The sequence below is a fragment of the Genypterus blacodes genome, unplaced genomic scaffold (assembly GCF_046128005.1).
Source record: "Genypterus blacodes isolate CSIRO-AG114 ecotype Tasmania unplaced genomic scaffold, CSIRO-AGI_Gbla_v1 ptg000147l_1, whole genome shotgun sequence".
Classification (NCBI taxonomy): domain Eukaryota; kingdom Metazoa; phylum Chordata; class Actinopteri; order Ophidiiformes; family Ophidiidae; genus Genypterus; species Genypterus blacodes.
Genome location: NW_027466949.1, coordinates 724,392 through 750,000, shown reverse-complemented (window position 1 = coordinate 750,000; position 25,609 = coordinate 724,392). Strand labels below are relative to the sequence as shown.

General features: G+C 46.7%; 1 protein-coding gene across 1 annotated transcript in view; it reads left to right on the top strand.

Moving 5' to 3' along the window:
* dph6 (diphthamine biosynthesis 6) overlaps positions 1-25,609 on the top strand; it is a 50,732-nt gene that overhangs the window by 17,442 nt on the left and 7,681 nt on the right. The window contains exons 6-13 of the mRNA XM_076165635.1: positions 4,274-4,335; positions 4,646-4,740; positions 4,967-5,060; positions 7,271-7,421; positions 7,802-7,927; positions 9,570-9,699; positions 10,027-10,201; positions 23,370-23,612. Coding sequence (XP_076021750.1) covers positions 4,274-4,335; positions 4,646-4,740; positions 4,967-5,060; positions 7,271-7,421; positions 7,802-7,927; positions 9,570-9,699; positions 10,027-10,201; positions 23,370-23,612 — 1,076 coding nt within the window. The remainder of the gene's footprint in view (positions 1-4,273; positions 4,336-4,645; positions 4,741-4,966; positions 5,061-7,270; positions 7,422-7,801; positions 7,928-9,569; positions 9,700-10,026; positions 10,202-23,369; positions 23,613-25,609) is intronic.

Sequence of the window (25,609 nt, the reverse complement as noted above, 5' to 3'; positions counted from 1 at the left end):
ACAAAAGAGAAGGAGAGAGAGAGAGAGGATTTTAGTCTGTGAAGATGCCAAAATTGCATTAAGTGAACTTTCTAAGTCTAATATTAATGTGTAAAATGCTTCTAATTAGAGAAAAAGCATTCCCACTGAGGGTAAATGTGTATTTGTTGGGAAATCGTCCCTCTTTTACACAATATCTTCCGCACTAATTGGCAATTCCGAGCGGCCCCGTGTTAAATATTCACGTAATTAGTTAATTGATTGATTAGTGCATGTGTGTGTGAGGGCACAGGTTCGCCGCTTAATTGGTCCTCGGCTCCGGAGATAATTGGCACGTGTGAAGCCGAGGTCGGGAGAAAAAAACCTTTTATCACCGCGCCATCTTTTCCTTTTTACCCTTCACACCCGCGATGTTATGGAAGACGATGTGCGTCACAAGTTGCTCTCCCTGATCACCCCGTTTAATATTCACTTAAAATACAACGGATGTTCAAAGGCATTACAGAAGAGTCTTTCCTTCTCTTAATTAATACAGCGCCGAATGCAAGTGTGTGTTCTATTAATACGCTGGCCTCCACTTTTCAAACTAACCGTGGGGATCTTACTATCTTGATCCGCAGGGAGGAAATAAAGTAGTTTAATCGAATGAATTCTGCCCGTTTATTCCTGTTGTCGCTACTCATAGTTTCTGCTTCTTTTTGATTTGTCGGACCGGAAAGATTTCATCGCCGACACAATTCATGCCTCCCTTTTATTCTGTTCGACGACAGTGAATTTCAGATAAGAGGCCTGACAAATTTCGCGTACAACCTCAATCTTATCGTCCTTTTGTACACTGCGGCCTCCCTTCCCTCCTCTCTCTCTCTCTCTCTCTCCCCCTCTCTCTCTCTCTCCCTCTCTCTCGATGAGGCGATAGCAGCTATTGTTTTGGCGTCGGTGGGTCTTTGAGAGTGTCGTTCAAAGACTGATGGCGGCGCACCTACTCGAGGAAGCGGCGCTTATTTCATCCGTTTAAAAGAAAAAAGAAGCTAAAATTCCACACATCATGAATCCGATTTGCTCGGCCTTTTCTCTCTGAAGGCGGAGCGGGATTAAAGGGGAGCTGTCAGCGCGCTCGCCAGATCTTTAAGACAAACCCAGCGCACCTCTGTGATACTCCGCTCAGCTCAGCACATTATCTAGAATCTCCCATACACACGCACGCACGCACACACACACCCCGCCTCTCTCTTTTAATTTAGCATTAAGGCTCAGTAAGCAAAATCACACGCGGTTTCAATTAACCAGGTAACTCGACTGCGGTGGGCTTACATGAATCAGCCTCTACAGGGTGGGCAGAGGCCTGTCGTGATCATTAAAAAGAATTAGTACAAGTGTGTGAGTGAGCGTGTGTGTGTGTGTGTGCGCTCTAGAAATAATTGCCATCGACTTTTACATGTAAGAGCAGCATATTCTGCGGAGCTCAGAGGAAGTGAGCGTCTTTATCTGATGACGGCGTTTCAGCAGCACGTTTGAAACACGATAAAGGGTTTTGTGATTTTTATGCGATGTCGCGTTCTCATCCTGTTCCGTCCATTGGGTTTGCTTAGTTTGTTTTGTGGGATTACTTAAAAAGCTATGAGCAATTTCTGCAAATCCTGATTGAAGGATGAGGCATAGAAGCCATTACATCTTGGTGCAAGGCCAGGAATTTGTCAAAAGGATTTACATCCATCGTGAGACGGGCCGTTCCCTTAAATGTCGTACACACACGTCAAAACCACCAACAACATAGTCAATATGTACCCAATAATAGATGGAGTTTGTCCTGGATTTGGTGGACAAATACGCCTAGAAACAACTAATGTGGATTCAATGTGGCTTCTAGATATCTGTATTATGTTTTTGTATATTATTGCATGTTTCTTCCTCGTTTTTCACCGTTTTCTTGTCCCTGAACCCGGAAACTTGCGTGATTGTTTAAATGCCTCTCGGATCCCAGGTAAACTTTTTTTTTTTTTTTTTAAATATTCCTGCTCCCTTTATGTCGGCGGCACTTTTTAAAAAATGCTCCCCCTCATTACCGGACTCCTCGGTTTTTAAAGTTCACTGAATTTAATTGGACTTTTATAGGATAATACCAGGTAAAAAGCCCTTTTAAAGGAGCGCCATTCCTCTCCGTCTCTCTCAGGGAAGCTCCTCTCCTCCCTCCTAAAGTGCGGCCCGGCTGTCTCTGGCGGCAGACTAATGGCGGCTTCTACCGGGCTTATTTGGGTTTAATGTGGCATAATGAGGTTAGGTAATTGGGTTTAGGTCAAGTTGTAAAACAGGTTTAGAGGAGACAGAGATGTGAAGATCATGTAAATGAGCGGCGTTACCATGGCTGAAGGCTCCACACACTGGTGGCCACTCACAAAGACGTCTCCGAGCATCCATCGCCGCCCGCTTCCCGAGCTCATTCCCGCCCCGATTCCTCGTCTCTAAACTGTTTCGGTAACCTTAAGTCAGCCAGGAACGCCGATTAAGGAACACTCATACAAGTGTTAAGTGGTCTTGGGAGGAATGCCGTCGCGTTAATGCCGCCTCTGTTATCATTTTATCACTCATCCCCCCGTCTCCCGGATGTCTGTCCTCCCTCTCCGTCCCCGTAAATATCAAATCATGTATCATGTATTATTTAGGAGGAGGGACGTTAATGAACATATTAAAAGGGAGAAAAGAGGCGTCCCCTCAGCAATTTGAAGCCAATTATTAAAATTTGTTAAAAGGCATGACTAATTAAAGAGGATATTTAAATGGGATTGAATTTTAATGCTTTTTTTTCTCCTGCCTCCTTATTACCTTTGTGGCAGGGTTAAGATGAGAGGATGTTGAGATTAGATATTCTCACACTAATTAAGACCATAGATCCCCTGGGAAGAGAAGAAGAAGGGGCCTGCTCCTTCTCTCACTCCCTCCACCGCCTCCCTCCTTCTTCTCCCCCCCCTGCTGGTGCTGGACCAGCGTGGCCCCGGAGGAGAGACACAGCTGGGATTAAGATGAACCCAGGATGGGACGTGATGTCCTTCTTTCGCTTCTTCTTCTTCTCTTCCTCCTCCTCGCTCCCCCTCCTTCTCCCCAAAGGAGGGAATGTGGAGGGGGGGGGAGGGCACGGATGACACATTAACCTTTGAGGTTGTCAGGCCACGAGAGAAGAGGGATTCTCACATTACGATTAACTTTGTACCTCTAATTAAACACATGAGCGTGCAGATGAGCGGGACAGCATGAGGGCTCGGAATAGAGGAGCTTTATTGGATTTTTTTCCGAGGAATTGTTGGGCACGATTTGATACCTTTGTCTTGTAGTGACGTTTGTGTTACAATTTGGCGTCACTCTGTAGAGGTCATCGGTTGCTTGTTAATTCATATGTCCATCAATTAATAGCTTGTCGGAGAAAGAGGAAATTGGAAATGTTGAGATGAGATTCCCTCGAATTGTGCACGTTTCATTCTTCCAGGTCTTCCTCTTCGTTGGGCAAGGTGCCATGAGAACTAGGCGTCAGGAAGTCAGGATTTAGTGTCACGCCGGGATTAAAACCTACTCGACGAGCTAAGTGTAGAGCACAGTTTATACTCCCTTTTGTTATCGCCCATATGTTCCTAATCCCTAAATGGGGCTCGTGAAAGTGCAGATCTGTAGGTGAAGTATGGCCTCATCAGGACATCCTTCTATTCCTCCTCTTGTCCTCGAGGTATACTTTTTGGGCTTTTCTTTTCTGTTTGGGTTGAGTGTGGCACCAGTGGGTATACGTACACAAACCTCTCCTCCTCCTCCTCCTCCTCCTCTCTCCCATGCCCGTGAGTCACTTCCACGCGCCATTTCTGTGGAGGGAGAGGGAAAAGCCAAATAAACAAGATCTCTTTCCAGAGTTTATGTACTCAAAGGGAACTGGATGAGGAGGGTGGGGGGGGCGGTTGGCGGCTCAGGGACGTGGGGGGGCCGGTCTTTGGCCAGCGATTGAAAACTGTTGCCCTTACCCGGAGAGATCTGTGTACACTACTCGCAAAGTCAAACAAATAGATCCAGGGTGCCGGTTTACGCTTGTGTTTGTGCGGCTGCCCATAAACCTCCCCGCCTGTCATCTTCAATCACTGATCTGTTCCACTGATCAGACCTCTCTCTCTCCCTCTCCCTCTCCCTCTCTCTCTCTGTACTTGTGCGTCTGTGTGCAATTCTGTCCGTGTGTGCATTTCCCGTCACTGTGTGTTGGCGTTTTTTGGCTGCGTGTGTGTCCGTCCGCGCGTCTTTGTGTCGTCTCCCATGTGGGTACCAGGCCTGGATCCAGAGAAGCACTTAGGAAAACCCCTGGCGGACATGGAGGCCCATCTGAAACAGGTCACACACTGGAAGATACACTTTGACAGCAGTACTTGCTTGTATTTATTTGTGCACATCATCCCCTCACAGTTAGAAAAATACGTTAACTACAGTATATTTGTAAATCATTACCTTAATTTCTGGTGACATATTCATCAGCCTCGTAGATACACAAACCCATGTTCATGAAAGTTTACTGATTCTACTCCAGTGTGAAGTTTTATAGAATGTAATTGACAATATGAGTGATAACAAGTAAATTGGGTGTCTACATAAACACACAGGGTTGTAATTGTTTCAATAACATGTTGTGTGTTTTGGTGATTAGCTCTCCCGCAAGTATGGGGTCCATATTTGTGGGGAAGGAGGCGAATATGAAACCTTCACCCTCGACTGCCCTCTCTTCAAAAAGAAGATAGTGATGTGAGTGAAGCAGCGCAAGCCGACAAGCCGATTGAAATTGCACAATAAACAGTCTAACAGGACCACATTGTCAGCTGGCAAATGGATTAAGTTATATAAGACTTATCGTTATGCATGACTTAGTCACTTTAAAAAAGTATTGGTGGTTTTTGCCAACAAGTTTCCTGTGTGTGTGTGTGTGTGTGTGTGTGTGTGTGCGTGTGTGTGTGTGTGTGTGTGTGTGCAGCGACGCAATGGAGACAGTGATCCACTCAGCAGATGCCTTCGCTCCAGTTGGCTACCTGCACTTCACCGAGATGCACACGGAGAACAAAGACGGCGTGAGTGAAGATCATCTTCCTGTGTCACTTTCATGCTTGCGTTCACAAAAACAAACCCCATCCAGTGCTGCTCCATGTTTGAATCAGTGATTTTTCGACAACGGTTTGAGTTGCTTCGGGGTGTGTGTGTGTGTGTGTGTGGGGGGGGGGGGGGTGGGGTGGATTGCGCTCAAACTGCTCTGAGGACGAAGCAAATATTAGGACCGAACTCTTGCCTTTTGGTGTGTGATAACTTTATGGAGAGGACGGAAAGCAGCACTGCAGGGCAGAGGGGGGAGATCAGCCTGTGGAGGGCCTCTGCTCTCACACACTCTTTGCTCCCAGTCTGTCTCTTCATCACTTCCTCTCTCTCTCTCTCTCTCTCTCTCTCTCTCTCTCTCTCTCTCTCTCTCTCTCTCTCTCTCCCCCCCTCTCTCCTCCAGCCCCACATGGCCTACTTTGACGTCTGCAATATTCACTGCCGCCCTGAAACTAGGCCCGGCTTAATAAACATGTCCGCTCACATTAAGCTTTGCGCATTAAGCTTTGCATTCAGGTAGCTGGTTAAGAGGCGCAGAGGCAGGGTGGGCTGTGGTGTGTGTGTGTGTGTGTGTGTGTGTGTGTGTGTGTGTGTGTGTGTGTGTGTGTGTGTGTGTGTGTGTGTAGGGGGGTGGTTTTGGTGTATTAGACGGAGCTGAATGGGGCCTCACAGACTGGAAGAAGGATGACACTTGGCAACATTCTACTTTCCACGCAAAAGGACAGACAACTTTAGAATCCCGAATTTACTGCCGGAGAGCGGCGGTATTGGAGACACCGGCCTCATTATGTGCACTTAAATGACTCTGGTTCAAATTGTCCGCATTAATAAGGGCACCTAGCAGTTGATGGAGGGTCTCTGGCATGAGGGAGACGCTGCGTGCAGTGCAGTCGCAGTTTGCGGTCGCAGGCATGTCGAGAGTGCCCGCACACACACACACACACACAGACACGCACACAGAGGGATGGTGCCTAGCCTGTAGCTGCAGCTGTCTGCGGTAAATGATGTGAATTGTACATGTGTTTCTGTGTTACTCAGTTATGTGTACATTTTTGTTTGTAGGAGACAGAGTTCTTATTTGTAGCCATGTGCGTGCGTGTGTGTGTATATGTGTGTGTGTGTGTATTTGCATGTTGAGTGCGGGGGTTGGGAGTGTTACGGACAGACAACATACCCCCATCCCATAACCTCAGTGACCCTCCAGCCTCACACCCTACAGCTCTATATTTTTTCTCTCCCCCCTCCCCTCCTCCCCGCCCTTCACACAAACAAACACACACACACACGCACACACAGGCAGCTCCCCCCCGCTCCAAGGTTGCTGGGGGAAGATCGGGGAGATCTGGGGCCTGGCAGGGGAGGGGAGTGTGGGGGGAGAGGGAGAGAGGGAGGGAACCAGGGGAGAACCTGCCCTGGCGCTGCCTTTCCGAAGCTCTTCTCGTCAGGGTGACGGATCGGCGGTGACACCAGCACTAGAGGAGGCCGCGCCGGACTCAGGGGGTGGGGACGGACCACCATCATTTGCCCTCCGTTAATGCTAGTCAAGCTATTTTTTCATGCTGGCCAGGAGAGAGGGGCTGAAGTATAATTAATTTGATTATCATATGGCGTAATGCAGTTGACAGCAGATGAGGAGGGAGTGAAGTGAAGGGGGGTGTGGGGGGGGGGAGTGAATGAGTATTGGGCGGGGTGGGGTGAGAGGGGGGAGGGGCAGAGGAGGGCGGATGTTGAGGAAATATATGAAATATGTATTTTAATGCTCGACGCCCCCAACAGGATTTTGGCAGATAATGTGTAACCCTGAGAGAACGGTGATGATTTGTCGTTTAAAGTAAAGAAGCAAAGAGTGTAAATAAACAGATGATAAACACACACACACACACACAAACACATGTGTCGGCGAAATCCAAAACACGTTTCACGCATCCAGCTGTGAGTTTTGACTGACAGCCGGCGTGATTGAATCTACAGTATCAGAAAGCGCTGGGAATATGTAAGCATGTTTCATATTCATTCACCTTGGAAGTTGCATGTGTATTCTTGGGCCGTTGTCATGAAAGACAGACACACACACACACACATACATTGAAAAGCTTGGTTAATTATACAGCATTTTGTCAGTCTTTGCAAAAGGCCCCCGTGCTCTTTGGTGGGCGTTTGGCCTGATGTATTCTGTGGTGTTTTGTTGCAGGATGCGGTGGCGGGAGCTTTGCCCCGTGGTAGTTGTCCTTGCCAGAACGCCATTGACAAGATGACTGAGGAGGTGGAATATGCTGATCAAGCCGAAGACAACTGGCGAGAATTTACATCAAATAGTGACCTTAGTTGTCAGCGGGGCCATGGTGAGACGCGTTTATAGTGAGACAGTGAGATGTGTGTGTGTGTGTGCGCGCACTGCTGTGCCCGGCGTGCGTGTAGCTGGTGCGTCAGACGTGAATCTGTGTCACGATGCTGCCGTCCGTGAGTGATCGTTTGACAAGACTTGTCATTTACGCAATGTGTTTGTGAGCGTCTTGGAATTCATCTTCCCTTTGATGCAAACCTCTTACATATGCATGAATTACCTCTCACATGTGCCCTGTTTTTCAACGCATAACAAGATGACGCACACTTATTTTGTATGTGGTAAACGTAGACATCAGTGCTCCAAGAACATGAGAATAGTCATGCATGCTGCAGCTCTTAACCCGCTTGCCTCTTCCTCTCCTATCTGATCCCGCAGAACTCCCTCTGTCCTGCTCGCCCAGGAGCTCCAGAGGCTATCAGTGGATCGCCGGCATCAGCGGCCTTCCGAGCAAAGAGCCCGGAATTCAGAGCCAGACGTCGGCGGCTTTCACGCAGCTGAAAAGTGAGAGAGAGAGAGAGAGAGCAACAGAGATTAAAGACTCGGAGGAACATGGTGTATCTGAGCTGTACAAATGCTTCTAAATATCTCTGTGCTTTTGAAGAAAAACAATCGGCTCTACTGGAAAATTCCTCCTCTCGCCGTTCTGAAATCCCATGGAGCAACACACACACACACACACACACACATACATAAGAAAGATAACCCCTGAACAATCCATGTTTTTTTCCTGATCAGATAAAAATTAGATCTTTGATATGATGAAGGGGGGGGGGGGGGGGGGGTACAGGATTCTTTTTGTCCAGGGGCTGATTTAAACCGGCTCGGTAAACACACACTCGAGGGCTTTACCGTGCTGATGCTCCAACACTTTAGCCCCCCCACCCCCCTACCCTCCCACCTCTCCCCAAACAAAATCCAATGGCTAGAAAAAGATTGGAGAAAACTTCTCTGTCCCTCGGGTGTCTGTCTGTCTTTCTCCTGGCTGCTAAACACATTTGAGGAGGAGCGGCCGACGCTTGAGAAATCCCATCTTTATACCAGAATAAATGCTGGTGGAGTCTGCATACAAAGCCCTCCCCACCCCACTCATGTGTCAGCGCCACCATACAAGGACGGGCGCTCTAACTTTCCGCCGACCCGAGTCTGTCTTCTAAATAGGCGCATGTACACAGTGGGTTATCATTCTTTGCCCTGCAGAAGTTTTAAACTGCCTCCTTTTACGGCGTCTCACAGTCTTTGCTCTCTCTTCTCTTCTCTTTTTTTCTTTTTTTTTTTTTGATGGAGAAAGAGGAGCAAAAAAAGATGAAAAGCATATTTAATGTTTATCGTGGCGCTCGGCTGCGCAGCCTTCACAGCGCCGAGACAATATTAAACAAGTTAATATTTAATGAACAACCTCTTTGTATGAGGGCGAAGTAGTCTGAGACGCCTGTGTTTGGCGAAGGAAAAACAAACTTGAAGCTCTTTCAAATGATTGTAGGGAGAAGAGTGGCTTCGCTTTGAGCCCGCGTGCCTGCGTTTGCATCCGAGCCGCGACGCGTTCATGTGCATGAATGCGGCGTCGGACCGCACCGCAGGAAGGAAACAAACACCATTACCACTTAAAAGCAGTTTCAATGGGTTTCAGTACAGCTTTGTTGTTTGGTTTGAGAGTCAGAAAAACCCCTAATATAATAGTGACATCACCTTTTGACTCTGTGTCTGTTGTGTGTTGTAAGAGCCGGTTCAAATGGCTTTAAATGTCAGCATACTGAGGCTTGAAAGGCTATAAAGGGTTCTGAAAACCTGAGTTGAAATGAATCTAAAGTGCACAGATGCGTGACATTGCTGACCTGTTGTAAGAACGAGTGTTTAGGCATGTTGGAACAAGTTTGTGTGCAGATTTTGACTCACACAGACACACACACACACACGCATACTCTGTTATCGAAGCCAATCCGGTGCTGCTCATTTCAGACACAAACCTTCCATTCTACCTCTTTAAAAATGTCCAAGTTGATTTTTCGCTTCTCGCACAACACCGCCAGGCCTTTTCCAGGGAGACCGCGCACAACAACAAGGCTTCCATAGTGATGTATGATGGTGTGCAGGACGGTGCTCACAAAGTTTGCATAGTATAACTTGTGATGTTTCCTGTTTCCAGGTGAGTTGGACAGCAGAGGTTGGAATATGAAGCAGATTGTCCTGGTTCACCTTTACGTGAGGAGCATGGAAGACTTCGGTCCGCTCAACACAGTCTACAAGAAACACTTTGGTGTGAACCCTCCAGCCAGGTACACACGCACACACAAACATACACACACACACATTCTCTTATTGGTTGGTCTCTTGGTTCATTTTATCGCATTTTTAAAAGCATTTTTAAGGAATTGTCATATGGAATTCGAGTATTGTAAACATGGAATAAGCAAATGACTGAACTGCTGAGGTCAGGGTCAAGGTCATGATTAGCAACCTCCATGGGGATATGAACATGAAGCCCACGGTAACCTCCATCTTCCCAGGGGACTAAACACAACACCTCAGTCTCCATGGGGAAATGGAGCATCATCATCAGCTGGTTGTAATTAAACATGACTGGACTGTGTTTACCTACCTAGGGTGTGTGTCCAGGCGCCGCTACCTGCCGGTCAGCTGCTGCTCATGGACTGTCTGCTCCACGCCTGGGCCGAGCCGCCGGAGGAGGGCATCTTCCACCAGAGAGAGGCCCTGCACGTCCAGAGCCTCTCCCACTGGGCCCCCGCCAACATCGGGCCCTACAGCCAGGCCCTCCGGGTAAGGACCCCACAGACAGACACAAAGGGAAGCATTTGCTCTGATGAATCTACTGTAATCTCTCTTGCCAAATAGTATCCCTCACTGGACACCCTGTTATTTACAATTTCCCTCAGTTATACCACATTATCTGCCAACAACACAGCCCTCCAAGACAGATTTGCCTTTTTCAAGCAATCATTTTCTGTCTTGTTTTTTAAGCATCTTCCTCCCATCACTGATTTGGCTACTGAAACAACGGCCGTCTCCCGCGGAAACGCTCGCCAAAAAACGAGAGGCCTTCGCTCGTCGCGCCTCATTGTTAGTGAGGCAATTAAAAGCCTCATTTTATGAAGGCAAGTGATAGGTTGGTGGCAGAATACCAAGGATTCATTTAATGATTCAGGAGTGCCGCCGGTGATGATCGTCTTGTTGTCGTGCCTCGACTCACATTGAGGTTCGTCAGATAACGTGCAGCACTTTGTGTGTTCCCACTCTTTGCTTTGTTTGTGTGTAGATGTCCCGCGATTGTTGATTTGTGTGATACGTGCAAATATGTGTCCCCGTTACACCGCTGGGGCCGTACGTATCCATGTTTGCGCTTGTTTATAAAGCTACCAATCATCAAGCTGCTTTCATATTGTTTCAAAGTCAGAAGGAATGTGGAATTCAAAGGGAGAGTAGAGGAAGTGTGGGCCGCGGTTACACGGTTGGCTGGGTGTTTTGTTTACCCAGTGTGTATTACATGGGATTACACTTGTCAAGGTACTGTCAACAAGGATAGTGTCCATCTCCTCCACACTGGCCTTGATCCTCCAGCCAAATCCTTCCGTGAGTGAGAACATGTGTGGATTAGCCATTCATTTAGAGTTTTGATGGCATATCTCACCAACGTGTCACCGAAGCTCCGAGGATCCTGTTCAGTTTGGATTCCGGCGACGTTACCTTCCGAGTCAGGTTTGCTCTGTTGGCAGTGTTTGATTTCCTCGATGGGGTTTCATTGAGACATGAAATTGAAATAAGCCGTCGACATGTAGTGTTGCCTCTGGAACACACTGTAGTCTCTCATTCTCCTAATGATCATTCATATCCAAAGCAATTTCGCCCAAACAGCGAGAGGAGTTTACTCGCTCAGAGCTGTGTACAGCGCTGTCGATGCTCACCCCCGTGTGTGTGTGTGCGTGTGTGTGTGGATGTGTGTCTGCTCCGGCTCCACGCTAGAATGGCTTAATTTGATCCAAAATGTATTAACAACTCCTCAGTACAGGCAGAGATTTTTACATATTGATACAATTACCCCCTCGCTGTGAGAAAGCATGTAGCGCCACCACCCTCACCCCCTCCTCCCCCCTCCCTTCTCCCTCCATCCCCAGCGCCACCGTCACCAGTGACTCCATCTTAATGACAATCTTCCTTGGTGACTGTTGCCGCGTGACACCATGGCGACAGGACTCCGGCGACAACGGAGAGACGCAAAAGCCGCCGCCCGTGACTAAATAACCCGGAGCCTGGCGTACAGTGTATCCTGTGCGCCGCAAAGACGTAGTAATTAAAAGTCGGGTCCAACAGCACAAACGGGTCGGACTGGAGGGGAGGTGAGGAAGGGCGATGGGGGAGTGGGGTGGCATGAAGCGCACAAATGATTAAATAAATTGAATTTGTGAGCTTAATTATTTCCAGGAGAATGTTATCAGTTTGGTTCAGCACGAGTATTTCTGTAAAGAGCCTCTAAATGAGCATTGCCTAACGCCTTAATAAATAGCAAATAGCAGTGGTTTCCATTAAGCATGTGCACAATGTGCTCCCACTTTCATATGTGCTGTGATTAAGGCAAAAATGCACAATAGGCCACATTGGACGGAATTAAAAGGACGCTGTCGTCAGATCGTTGCTCAATGTCCGGCTCTAATGGGATCAGTATATTCCGGTGGCAAGTGTCCAGCGGTTTGAGAGACGGCGTGCGGCCAACGACAGCGTATGGCGCTCAGGGCCCACGAGACTTTGCGGTGAGGGGCGGGGGGGCGGCCTTGGAGGGTACAGAAGGAGCCGCATTAGGGTTTGAGGCGTGATGGATGCTGGATCTTCAAGCGCCACCCGTCCGTTTCTCTGTCTGCCTGGCTTGGCTTTGCTTGGCGCTTCTTCGGGAATGGCAAGCTGTCAAGTCGGCCCACGGCAAGCTGACAGATTCAGATCAGACTTGATTTAAAGAATTAGTTAACCTTTATGATGTCAAAGCTGGGAGGCTCTGATGTTTGCGTGTTAGTGTACAGAGGCGCAGAACTGTGATTGTGTACCTGTTGGATGTGTGTGTGTGGACGCTATATTCATTGTAATACCCAGCCTGTATATTGATATTTATTAGCAATTTGATGCAAACTTTGACTCGATTTACAGAATTAAATTAAGATGTTGGAAAAAAGTGACACAGTTGCATTACGCTGCACTCAGACCGCCAGAGATTTTGCTGCAAAAAAATATCAAAACTAATTCTCTCATTACGACAAAAGCCCAGTAATGGCGTGCTCTTAAGAGAAATAAAAACTATTGCTAAGGGTTTTTTTTGTGCGTGTTTCAGTTGTTGCTTAAGAAAAAAAAAAAGCTTTTAATCCACTCTGCTGCATTAACATAATAGTAGGACAGAAGAGCAGTGGTCTGTTTTTAGCCAGTGGTGGTCTGCTTTTTATACAGAAATCCATTTGTACTCATAACAGACAATTAGGCTTGTATGTTGCCAGATAGGAGAAATTGACCTATCATTTACCAAAGTCATAGTTAACAACAGGAGTCCCAAATTGCAAGTTTCCCCCGCCCACCATGTCTATTTGAATTAATGCTGCCTGTTCCCCCACGTTCCCTTTGGAGCCACATTTACAGCGGCAAACACAATAGCTAAACCGTGTCTGAATAGAGAGACTATCAGTTGAATGGTTGTTAAACATCTCCTCTTTCCTGTTAAGGTAAGTGGCTCACCCCTGGGATATTTGCTGGGAAATTATACTCACTGATCAGATTCTGCGGGATGTGTTTGGGGAGCCGAGTGCTCTAGCCTCAGGTTGCCGGCGAACGCTAACCCCCTTTGCCTCGTTCCCTTAATTGTGAGTGACAGTCAATATTGTGGAGGACTTGTCTCGCGCGAGCCCCGGCGATAGGATTTGCATTGGATTTTTGAGAATTGTCAAAGCCGGGGAACGGCGAGGCATCGGGAGGAAAGTGGATCTGACGGTGCCAATTAGTGTCAAAAAGGCCGGAGTGGACCGAGGTGCACGCCAGAATTTGAATAATGTTCGTACAGGAGCCTAAATGTCTTCAAAACACAGAGCTGAGCTTTGTCTGGCCCCCTTGATGAAGCGTTCAAAGGTCAAGCGGGGTTGTGGTGAGGTTGGGCCACCCATGAAGGGGGCCAGCGAGAGGTCGGAGTCAGAAATACGTGCACGGGATTCCTCCGCCTGTTTAAAACTTCAGGTTCTTCCACATCTGCACTTTAAAAAATAACACACATATATCAAATATCACTTTACGGAATCAGAAATCAAGCGGGCGAGCGTGTGAAGATGAGGAGAGCTGCCAGCGTGGCCTCTATACGGTGACTAATCAAGCCGCTCACAGCTAAATATGAGTTAATGTGGCGGATGAGAAAGCAAAAAAAAAATTCCCTGTGATGAATTGCAAGAAATTAAGCAAAGAGCTTTTGTTTTATGGTTTGTTATTCTCGCCCAGAATGTTTCAACACTGCGGAAAGCGCAAGCAAGCACAATCAGGACAGCCCCTCCCCCCTCCATCACCCCACCTCCCAAAAAAAACTTTCTCTCTCTTTCCCTCTCTCTCTCTCTCTTTCCCTCTCTCTCTCCCTCTCTCTGTGTCTCTCAGCCCCTACATCTCAGACTTACATCCACCTCAATTACCACAGAAGAGTAATTAGCCCAAAAGTCAGTGCATCTGCGTTCGGGGAGGCATTCATGCAGCATGAACAGATTAATTAGGACGTTTAACTTCATTTCTAATACAACAAAATTAATCCCATAAAATATGAGGGATCTCCGAGGAGGTGCCTGTCAGCGTCTGACGCCTCTCCCCTGTTTGCCATAATCTATTAAAACCTTGCTTTTATCTCACCTCTCCCCCTGTCATACTTTATGGATTTTTTCATAAACACGGCCCATACTTCATAAATGTCTCAATTTTCTAGTCTATTAACATTACTTCAAAGGCGCTTGATAAAAGAGGAGGGCATGCGTGAAATAATGCACCAATAATACGAAACGCTGGAGGCAAGAACAGTAGGGGCGGCTCTCCGGCGTGCACGCTCAGACAATGCAGGGGATGTTATCAAGTTTAATAAAAGAACAAATGATCACTTCCAGCCGAGGAGGAGGGAGGGGGAGGGGGGAGATGAGGCAGGGAGGAAGGGGTGGGGCCGGGGGGGAACAGTTGTCGAGTAATTGAGTCGATGAAAAATGAGGTCTTGAAGGCTCGGCGGTTTGAACATTGGGAGATTGAAGGCAAATCGGAGGAGCTCAAGCCGAGCCGCTGCCGAGGACGCTCAGACGGATTTGTGTTTTTGTGTTTTTATTATTTTTCACGGAAGACGCCAGTGAACCTGAGCCGGTCGTTGAGCCTTTCCTGAACGCCGCCATGAGCAAGGCAATGAGTTGGAATCTTTTGTTTGGAGACATTCAGAGAGAGAGAGAGAGAGAGCGAGTGAGAGGGAGGCTTTGACTGACAGTCAGGCTTCACCGCAGAGCCCCCGCCTCCCCGATTCACGTCCTGTCTCCACACATCACCTGAGTCTGTCTGTAGGCTTGACTCACTCCGGGTCAACTGCCGTCACTTGAACTGGCCACAAACGAGACTCTGTGATCAAACCCACTAAGGCCTTACCACAATGGCATGTCAGCTGTATGCCCTGAGGCCAGCTCCTCTCAAAGACACACACACACACACACACTCGCATACCTGTGTACTCTTTGTTACTGGACTCTGGCTGTGTGACAAGATGAACTGGTTCAGCCATTAAAATGACTCAGTCAGTGTTAACCACAGGAAGAGTGACAGGACGGGTACACAACATTCAAACCAGATTTAGTGACACGCAAACGTACACACACACACTCGAGTCGAACACACGTAATCTCTATCATCACAAAGCATACCGAAAGGGATCACTCGATGACAAACGTCTGCCGACACGCTTCCGCGGCGCTCGCATACTCTTCATCGCGGTGGGGTGTCGTGTGCTAAAATGGGAGCAGGACATCCCCCCCTCACATACACACACACACACACACAGTCCTCTGCTCCTCTTAATCACCCTCGCATGGCAAGACGTATATTTGCGTTGACACATGGTCAGAGCTCCGGCCCGGGACAGTGTCGGGGCCACTGGGCGAGGGAGGGAGAGGGGGAGGGGGAGGGGCGATTACAATTGTGTACACGTGTATGTGAAAGGTCGAAAGTACGGGGGTCTTTTTTTTTCTGGGAAGGGGTAGACAGCAGCAGGGGTAATTATTCCCATCCTCATTTTTTGCCGCAGCGCCACGCGTGGACACGGGCCGGTATCGCCTCGTACCAGGCGAGGACAGCGGAAGTGACCGGATCTGTCAGAGTGTATCGCCGTCTCGGGGCGGTCGTGTACGCCGGAGTCATGCCCCCCCCCACTCCCACCCCCACCCCCAGCCACTCCACCCCCACCCCCCTCATTAATGGTCTAGGGTCCTGACAACTGATCCTAATTGCCTTTGAACAGCTCTTCATGTATTATTGGTGCCTGACTGCCTTGGTTCATGTCAACAAGCCAAAGGAAACTGGGATACGAACTGCTACAGCCAACGTCCCCGGCCCCCATCCTCGTCCCCCCCCCCCCCCCCCCCTCGTCTTCCCCTTCCCCTTCCCCATACTTTGCATCAAGTTGCACATGCAGCACAGCCAAGTGTATGACTGTCCACAGTGTCTCATTTACACACACACACACGCAGTACGACAAGTAGCAACACAGCGATCCTTAACCACCTGGGGTCTGTGTTGTCTCAGAGCAAGTGTGTGTACTCGTACAAGGGTGTATCAGGTACACACACACACACGAAGCACCCAGAGTACTGTGTAATTATTTTTATGGTATTATGGAACATTTAATGAAACGCAACACGCACCTAATCGGTTAAGAGGTGTGAATGGGATTTTATTTGATAAATAGCAGGCTTTAATTTGTGAGAACAAGCGTGTTGTGTGATTTTTGCGTGTGCCCTGCGCGCGGGCGTGTGTGTGTGTTCGTGTTTGCTTCTCACTTTGTCACTGCTGATGAGCGGCGGAGGGGGGTGGGGGTGTTTGTGGGTGGGCGGGTGGCGGGGGTCTCGGGGTGAACGGTTCAGAGACGTCAAGAAGTCATCTGAAAGGCGTCACATATGGATCCCACCGCCGCGGATATCTGCCAAGACATTTGCACTATCACAATTGCAATCACAAACACTCAGTCAAAACACATCAATTATTTGTAGTCCCATGTGTGAATTATTACCCCGTATCCAACTATTTACTTCCCATTTCACCCCTCAATTTGAATATGGAAAGAGGAGAGGTGGAGTGGCTCGGCTTTTTATTTGTGGAATGAAATAACTGAATAGCAAATGCATAGATAAAAAGCAGAGCGGCGTGTCCTGTCCACTCCCATCACTGTCGGAGAGAGGAGAGACGTATGACCATCCCATTACTATGGTAACTAGCCACTATATTCAGAGCTGCCCGGGTGTGTTTCTTCCCCCTGCAGTGACGAGAGGGCATAGCTGACAGGGCCAACACAGACACACATACACACACACACACAAACAGGGAGGGTCTGAAAGATGCTCCTTGTGAAATATACACACGCGTGGCAAATACAGACAGAACTACACAATACAGAATCGCCAGCAACCCACACATACCAGTGTTATGACATACAGAGACTAATAGGGAACAGCATTAGGAAGGAAATGTGGAAAATATTTCACTGTTGCCCAAAATGTCCCAACAACAGACACGGGAACGTCAGCGGAGTCTTGGGATTGTGGTGCAGAATTGCAAATAAAGACAACAGGAATAACGATGGCGCAGCTTTGCCTCCAAATGCTGGAGCGTAACACCGTTGCGTCAAATTTGTCTGGGATTTTTTTTATTAATGCGCTGTTTTGTGTTCGTAGGGCCGTTATTGCGTTATGGTTAAAAAAAAAAGAAACTTGACTGATGTGCTACCAACAAAAACAGGGTTCATTAAAGCGGTTGTCAGTAATCAAGACTGAGAAGTTGCTACTCCAGTACTTTACTTTATACGACATCATGGATCGTTCCTGGTAGTAGTAGTAGTAGTAACCTCTTAACCTGGATATTTAATGTTTCATATTGAGGTAAAAAATGCTGGAAATGGAGAACATAAAGGTGCCTGTTCCTTTTTCCACAGACATCTTCGTCCTGTTCCCTTTTAATATATATTTATTATTGATATTATGGATTTATCATGTAAGCCTTTGTCAAACCCTCTGAGTCGAGATAATTCGATCACGCTGAAACGTTCCGGGTAGGAGTTCATACAGTGTAATATAGAGAACACGTATATCCCATTCCTATATGTCAAATTTATGGAGGTGAATTTGATGTACTGACAAAAATGTTAATATTTGTTGGATTATTTCTGTGTGGATTCATGGCATTTAGAGGAAATTGTATTTAATTGTTTTGTAACAGTGACAATGTTGTTTATTTTTTTCTTGGGCACCTCTGCTGTAAAATAATATTTTTTAAATCAGAAAATAATCAAATAGCTCTGAAATGGAAAATTATTTATTTCGCATTTTTAGTTTTGTTCGATTTTTTTTTTGCGTGAAATGATAAAAAGCAGCAACACTTGTAAATCTTGCTAATAAAAATCCGAAATCATTTTTATTAATGTCTAAAATCCTCTTTTGTCCATATCGTTCCATTTCATTAGGTGATTTTGTGGCTTATCTATAAGAGCATATTGTCAGCCTGTCCAGGGTCTGAGCAGACTCTGCACTGTACATACTGTGCCTGTGACACTCCACTCAGCTTTTTTTATGCAGCCATACTGCCATCTGTTGAGAGGAAATGGTACTACATGCTCTTTTTCCTTCTCATCTTCCTTTTCTCTGTGATTTTCATTGCCTATTAATCTTTTTTAATTAGTAGCGCTGGATTAACTGCAGGTTGCGTCCATTACAAGCAGACGAAGGGTGGAAGTTTTGATCACTTACTTTATCTCTGTCACTTTGTTTTTGACATTTTGACATAATTCTGTTGTGTTCAGTTATAATTTAGTTATTTTATGATCACATAGACGAAGCAGATTTGGGGGGAAACAGGAAATATATGAAAAGACAGCAGAAACGAGGTGGTCACAGCTGTGATGGGGGACAGAACGGGGGGGGTTGAGTGTTGCAGTTTCAGCATCATTCAATCAGACAACATGCCCCTCAGCTGAAACGGCGAGACCCTCCCCGATTCTCTCGAATTAGGGAGATTAGCGGGAAAGCGCATAATGCAGGATGATGGAATTTGTCATAATTTGCATTGTCCTGGAAAGATCCGGTTTGATAGAGCGATGCGTGGAGGGGCTTGTCATGTCCCACGGGCAGGTCATAGAGGAAGCTTGGCAGAAATGATTCTTGCGATATGTGCATCAGTCGTAAAAGCCTCACAACCAATTTGTCAGAAAATGTGAGGTCGGGACAGTTGAAGGCAGCCGGGCGTTTTGCCCCAACCCCAATGAAACACCAGCATTTACTCCATATCCTCGCATATTCATGTTTTATATCAGCCTTGAGTATTTTCCTCATTTTGATATCATTAAAGGAAATGTATAATATAAAGCAAAACATAAATCCAATGCCACATTTGACTCAAACTCTGCTGGATTTTGTTGTGAAAATGCACTTTTTTCTTTGATAGATGAAAAATGTATTTATTTATTCATTTATTCATGCATGTTGAGGTTCAGATGCATCTCCCTGAGCATGCAAAAGTCAGGCTTCCCGGGCCTCGGTAATAGCAGTGTGCAGCAGCTCCAGACCAATAATCAGCATAAAGTTGACCAGAGCTGACATGACAGTGTTACACTTCCACACGGTTCACTGTCTGTGGAGTGGGCATGTCAGGGGCAGACACACAGGCAGAATTGAAAATACACGTGAACCTAGAGAAAGTGGGGGGTTGGGGCAAGGCCAGCGTCCCCTGTTTAGACTGACCGCACGTTCGCTTTAACAAAGGCTCGCTCGAGTTGTAATTTAGCGTGTTCCTCTCATTGTGACAGCGTAATAACCGCGCGCTTTGGATGTATGCTTACGGTTTGTTTTCCGTTGTTTCTCGACGTTTTAGGCGCGAGAGAGGGCATGCAGAGGTGCTTGCTTGCCTTTCTTTGTGCACTTCATACGGTTATTTATGTCGCCCGTTTATGTAATGCTGATTTTGTGTGACAGTTGAGCATACAGGGGTTAGGCTCAAACTAGCGCACAAACAGGAAGACAGAATAGAGATAGTAGGGAAAAACAAGAGAAAGGAATGAAACAAAAAAAGGCAAATATCTCCCCTCCTGCCTTCCCTGTGAAGCCTTAAATGAGAAGCCAAACATGGGGAGAGATTCTGTAGCAGGGAGGAACGTTGTGGTTCTCCTGAACGGTTTGTATTTGTAGAAATGAGGTGTCAGAAGAGGCAGGATTTCCTCAGGGCGCAGCACAACATGAGCCCATCTCTTATCATTTCCCACTCCCAGACGTGATCTGCTTTGAATCCGCTAATGCTAAAAGAGCCCCACAGACTTGGAAGCCAGTTCAAGATGAAATCGCAGCACACACATGCAGCCCTCCCCCCCCGGTACAAACTGCCATCCACTGCACAGGGATTTAACAGGCAGAGCGTCGCCAAAACCCTGCCAAAACACTGAGATAATGTATGCATCCACTCACCTCAGCTTTCCTGCTTTTTGAACTATTTGGAGGTGTTTGTCAACCTTTAAATATTCAGCATAAGAAGAAAACCATGACCTTAAATGGTAACAGAAGCAAAACACAAATGTGGAATGTTGGCATGTTTATTAAGAATGTGTCATAAGGGATTAAAAGTGAACCTGAAGCGTATTAATTCATATAGGAAAGTTAGTTTTAGACAGATATCATGGTGAATGAGTTGTTTACTACTCATACAACATACATTCAAATGTTTATATCTTTATTCACTATAAGCTGTCTAATAATCTTAATACATTTTTGTACAATATATCTCACAAATATCAAATACATTGACTTCATTCACTCACCTGCTGTGTAGGGGATACTTTACTGTCCTTACCACCTCAGCTTGGTTACATGTGTCCTTGCATGAGGGAAAAGTTACACCATATTAATCTAACCTGTTTTACACATTTTGTATTATCATTTCCCTGCTTAAATTATGCATGAGGGTCTCAATGGGGAGAAACGTGACCATTAGCATATCTGATAGGAGCCGTGGAGCAGTTTTCCACCTCTCTGTCCTTGGAACCAGGCAGCAAAACCTGACTGTTCGTCAATACCAGGTCATTTTACCCAGACTGGCCCAGTTCATCTATACCATTCCAAAGCTCCGCTAATGACACTTGGAGACGTCCTCGGCAGGACGGCGGGGGCCCAGAGGGCTCCAACGCCGGCCTGGCACTGTCTGGTCATCGCTTGAAGCTCTTTGGCAAAAAGTGCAATTAGAAACACCTCAGACACACCAGTCTGAAACAGGAGACCGTTAAGGCTTGAAAAGTGACACGGCCGGGCGCTTCCTGGGTACATTTACATATATGTTACTGTCTGCAGCCCACAGACGCGGAGGAAAAGAATATCTTTGGGGTTGGGTGACCTTTTGACACATCATTGGGTTCATTAGAAAAATAATGATGTTTGAGCCGCAAAATAAAGGTCGATAAAGCATGAAGCCAAAACGCAGCTTTAATTAATACTAAGCAAGGACGAGACGGTTGAAATCAATACGTTAGGTGAAGGAGAAAGGATAAAAATGGTATTTTAGTGCCAACCGTATAATTCCAGAATACAGAAAATGTGTAAGTCTTTTAAACGGTGCCAACAACTCGCCACTGTTACAAATAAGCTGCAGGAAAGAAATGAATAAGCATGAAAATTTAATCGCATTGATTCACTGTGAGCGCTGTGTAGCACAGTGCATCCTTGCTTTCTCTGTGGGCCATTTAGGCCGCCGAGGCTCGCATTTGAAAAATACTTACCTTGTTATAGAAAGTTTAATGTCATATGCAATTGTTTGACCCTTATTAATATTAAAGGTTCCCATCTCTGCTCTATTAAAAATGCATGCGGCATTGTGGTTGTTGATCACGTTTAGGACGCCCATGCAAATTGGACTGTCTTCCTTGTCAGGGCCGAAGATGAATAATGTAGTTGTGTTGTATATTCAGCGACACACCATTGACAGTCAATTAACAAGTTTGATTGGTGTGTGAACTCGTGCTTTTGAACTGTTAATTTTATGTAAATAGTATTCGCTCTGCCTTCTCCTCTGTCTCGTCTCCATCCAGGTTCACTGTGCCCCCTACCACTGCAACACCCCCCCCTCCCTTTCTATTCCACCTCCCACTAAGAGTAACCAGAGTGGGATCCTTAATAATTGATCATCACACACCTGCTTGGTAGAAGCTATGGGAGTCTGGCTTTAACAGTCAAGGGGCCCTGCGCTCGCCCCTTTTGATATTCAAATCAACAAATGGTAGCCGTCCTTTATGAATTCAAAATGGGGAGAGCTCTTTTCAAGGGGAAGGGCTTGTTAAAAGACTGTGGCCGCCCGTCCAACCTGATGGAGTCCCCTCTTTGTGCGGGAGGATATGATGGCATTTGATGGCTCGTAAATGGAACGCCAATGACAATTTGTTGTTGACGTGTGGGAATCTGGCTTTTATGTTAAGCAGACACGGTAAAGCCGCACACTCTGGCAGATCGCGCTCGCAGGTAAATGATCCGGTGATTGATCCAACCGGTTGAAAGCAGCGTGAGGCCCGTACCTCTTCCCCATTCCTCCCCTCGCTCATTCTTGTCCTCCTCCCTCATTCCCCCCGCCCCCCCACCCCCCGCCTCTTTGTCTCCTGCACCATGGGTAATTTGAAGTAGCGGCGACAGAAACGGAAAATTCATCAAAGTTGACACGTTAAAAATCTCTCTTTTTTTCTGCTGGTATCCTATTCAACAGATTGAACACATTTCAGAAAAAGGGAGAATAAAATCGCCTTCTGCTGTCTGCACAGGTTGCGGCAAGGCGGTCATCCTGAGTGACCTGTTTGCCACGCGGCTTTTGAGAGGAAGTTTGGCTCAGGAGGCGCTAAATCTTGAGTAATACCTCTGGTTTACTTTAATCCCGGTAATCTGACTGTGAAACACGATACCCGCGGCTGTGCCTTTGTTAATCAGCGGAGGACCTTGTCTCAGGCCATGTATCAATTGATTCAGGCTCCCTTGATCCTCCCTGGAGATCCGTGTGTGTGCGTGTGTGCTCAGACCCTCCGATTCCCCGCATAGGCCACCAATTAACAGCGTGTCACCGGTAGCTCTTTGCATTGACCAGCAGCCTAGCGTCCAGCACTAAAACCTCAAAGGCCGGTGAGTTACAGGGTCTCTAAAGGCTCGACCTCCTTAATGCCGCTCATCTCTATCCGTCTCTTTGCATTAAACAGGAAGATTTGCTCTCCGAGGTTCCATTATGAGGCGCGTTGAACAAAGAATTGAGCCAATTATCACCTGGATAATTAACGTGGCAATTAACATGGGTGCCATGGCGATGCAAAGAAAATACCTGCTTATTTTTAAAAACTGTGAAATGAGATTTGTTGGTGATAAGCTGCTGCAAAATGAAAGGTGGAATGTGGAATCTGTTAATTAATGCGCCGCTACTCAAACATAAACTGGTAATTAATGATAGTTTGATTATAACACCTCGCTGCTGAAAATTGTACTTTTTGTTTTTTTACACAACTCATTTAATGATTGTTGTACGCCTACTTTGTTTTGTTGATTAACACTTTCACGGTCACTTTCACTGGCTTGGATTTAGCATTTCTATTCTATTCCAAACAACAACTCTTACCTCTATCTTTGAAATACTTTCCGTAAAACCAAACTGATATTGATGCAGTGTTTTCCCTGTCTGTTCTCGTCCTCAGGTAGACGAGTCGGCGTTCTGTGCCGGCCAAATTGCGATGGTCCCCTGTACGTTGCAGTTGGTGAAGGCTGGCAGTGGGATCCAGGCCCGCTTGTCCTTCAGCCACGCGAGGAAAGTGCTGGATGCTGTGATCGGTGGCTTGACTCTTGGTCATGTTCTCCAGGCTCATTGCTACGCGACCAGACGCCAAGACATCCCTATAATCAGGGCAGCGTGGGAGAGCATGCTGAGGGAGGAAGAGAAGGTCAGCAAGGCTTTTCCAGCTTTATAAATGTCTGTTTTTACTAAAGTCGCACAGGAAATATTGATCGTACGTGTTCTATAATATAAACATTTAGTGTGACTATTTGGTGAACACATACTGAATGTCTCAAATAGGATCTCTGCAGTAAAAGTAGACGAACATGATTCAGAATTGCATTTTCTAGTTCTGACATAAGAAAAAGTTTCTTGTCCCCCCCCCCCCCCCCCCTCTCCCTCGCTCTCTGCCCCCCTCCTGAGACCTCCGAGCACCACGACTGATATTTACCAGCGAGCGCCCTCATGAAAAGTTGATGATGTGGGAAACACTGGTGCCTTTGATAATGCGGAGCTTGGCGCAGAGGCAGATGTCTTCCTCAGAGCCTCCCTTAATCCTCTGGCCCCCCGCACACCATTTTGGAGCACCGCTCAACTCTCAGAGCAGCTTATCCCCCTCTCCACCCCTCTTCCCTGCCACCTCCCTGCATCTTTGCCTCCATCCGTGCTCCGTGCGTCTAATAGGGGGCACCGGTCTCCCCCTGGCAGCCGCCGCCGCCCCCTCCTACAGTAATCTGTCTAGCCATGGGAATAGGGCCTAAGGGAGGCTGGAGCCCACGTCCAGCATGTGGCTCCCCTCTCTACTCAAACAACTTCCTGTCAATTCCTCAAAAGTTGAAATGCTTAAACACACCAACTAATATAAAATGATTACTATCACTTCTGAAGCTTGTACTGTATTCAAATATGTTGGATAGTAATTTTAGAAATACTGCAGACTGAAGCGGCCACATCAGTGTGTCTGAATGCAAAGTGAATGAATAAAAATCATCAAAGCTTCGACGGCACGATGTCAAATTTACCGTGCAGTCGTCGGCATAATGGGGTTAGTGAAGGACAACGCTTAGGGAGGTGAGGCGGCCAAGCTGGTGTCGGAGGGTACTCGAGGCGGGACAACACTATCCATCTGTTGCGGCTCTGTGCGACGTGTCAGAGCCGTCCAAAGTGTCCATTTAGTCGACCCGGGATCGCCACGGGGAGAGCGTCTTTTGAGTTCCAAGCCAGTCCCACAAGAAACACTTTCAGACTGACAGTAAACAGGTGACAGAGATGATTTGGGTCCACTCAACTCCACATGGAAGAGCAGGCTGTAGAAAGGGAAAGATGGGGTTAGCATATCTGATGAGTCTCCCCTGAGTTAGGAATTACACAAAGCCTGTAATGGGAATATTTAACTGCAGTCAAACACTCCTAACACGGCTCCCACGGAGAACAAAATGACTCTGCCAGCACTTATTGGCACGAATGAAGCCTGTTTTACATAATCTGTGTTTATCTAATAATCTGAGGTGAGCTGCTGATACACAAGAACCCAGTACATTCTGACGTTCTGTCTTCAAACACACTGGCATCTAATCTCATCTAATGGACATGTTTCAACTTTAAAAAGTGTAAAATTCTAAATAAATTCAGTCCTAAAGGGAAAATGAAACTGATCTCTTCACATACTAATTAATTAAATGAAACTATCCTTCATTAAACATTACATACTGTAGATTACGTTCACTCTATCCATATTGTTGACAGTTATGAACACTTGAACATGTTCTGATCCTTTAATCATGGAATCTGAGGGTCAGTCATGGTTAACAGTTAGACACCAGCTGCATCTGGAAAAACTATAGATTCACACCTCTCACAACACATATACAGTATATAAAGTACATAAGGTGCACTCGTCTGTGCACTTTCAGACAAGAGATCTGCGTGTGGATGATGGAAACACTGCGAGGCCACGGGGCCATGTTGTTTTTATGCGTTGATAATTTCTCTAATCAGGTGGATGGGGAAGCTCACAGGGTTAATTGGCAGCACGCTGGAGTCACTGCGAGTGTAAAATCTGTATTTATGCTACATTAAACCACAAAGATACCCCTTTTTGTCTGTGTTGTGTGGAGTGTTGTCACGTGTACAGGATGTGACAAATAGTGAGATGTTGATGTG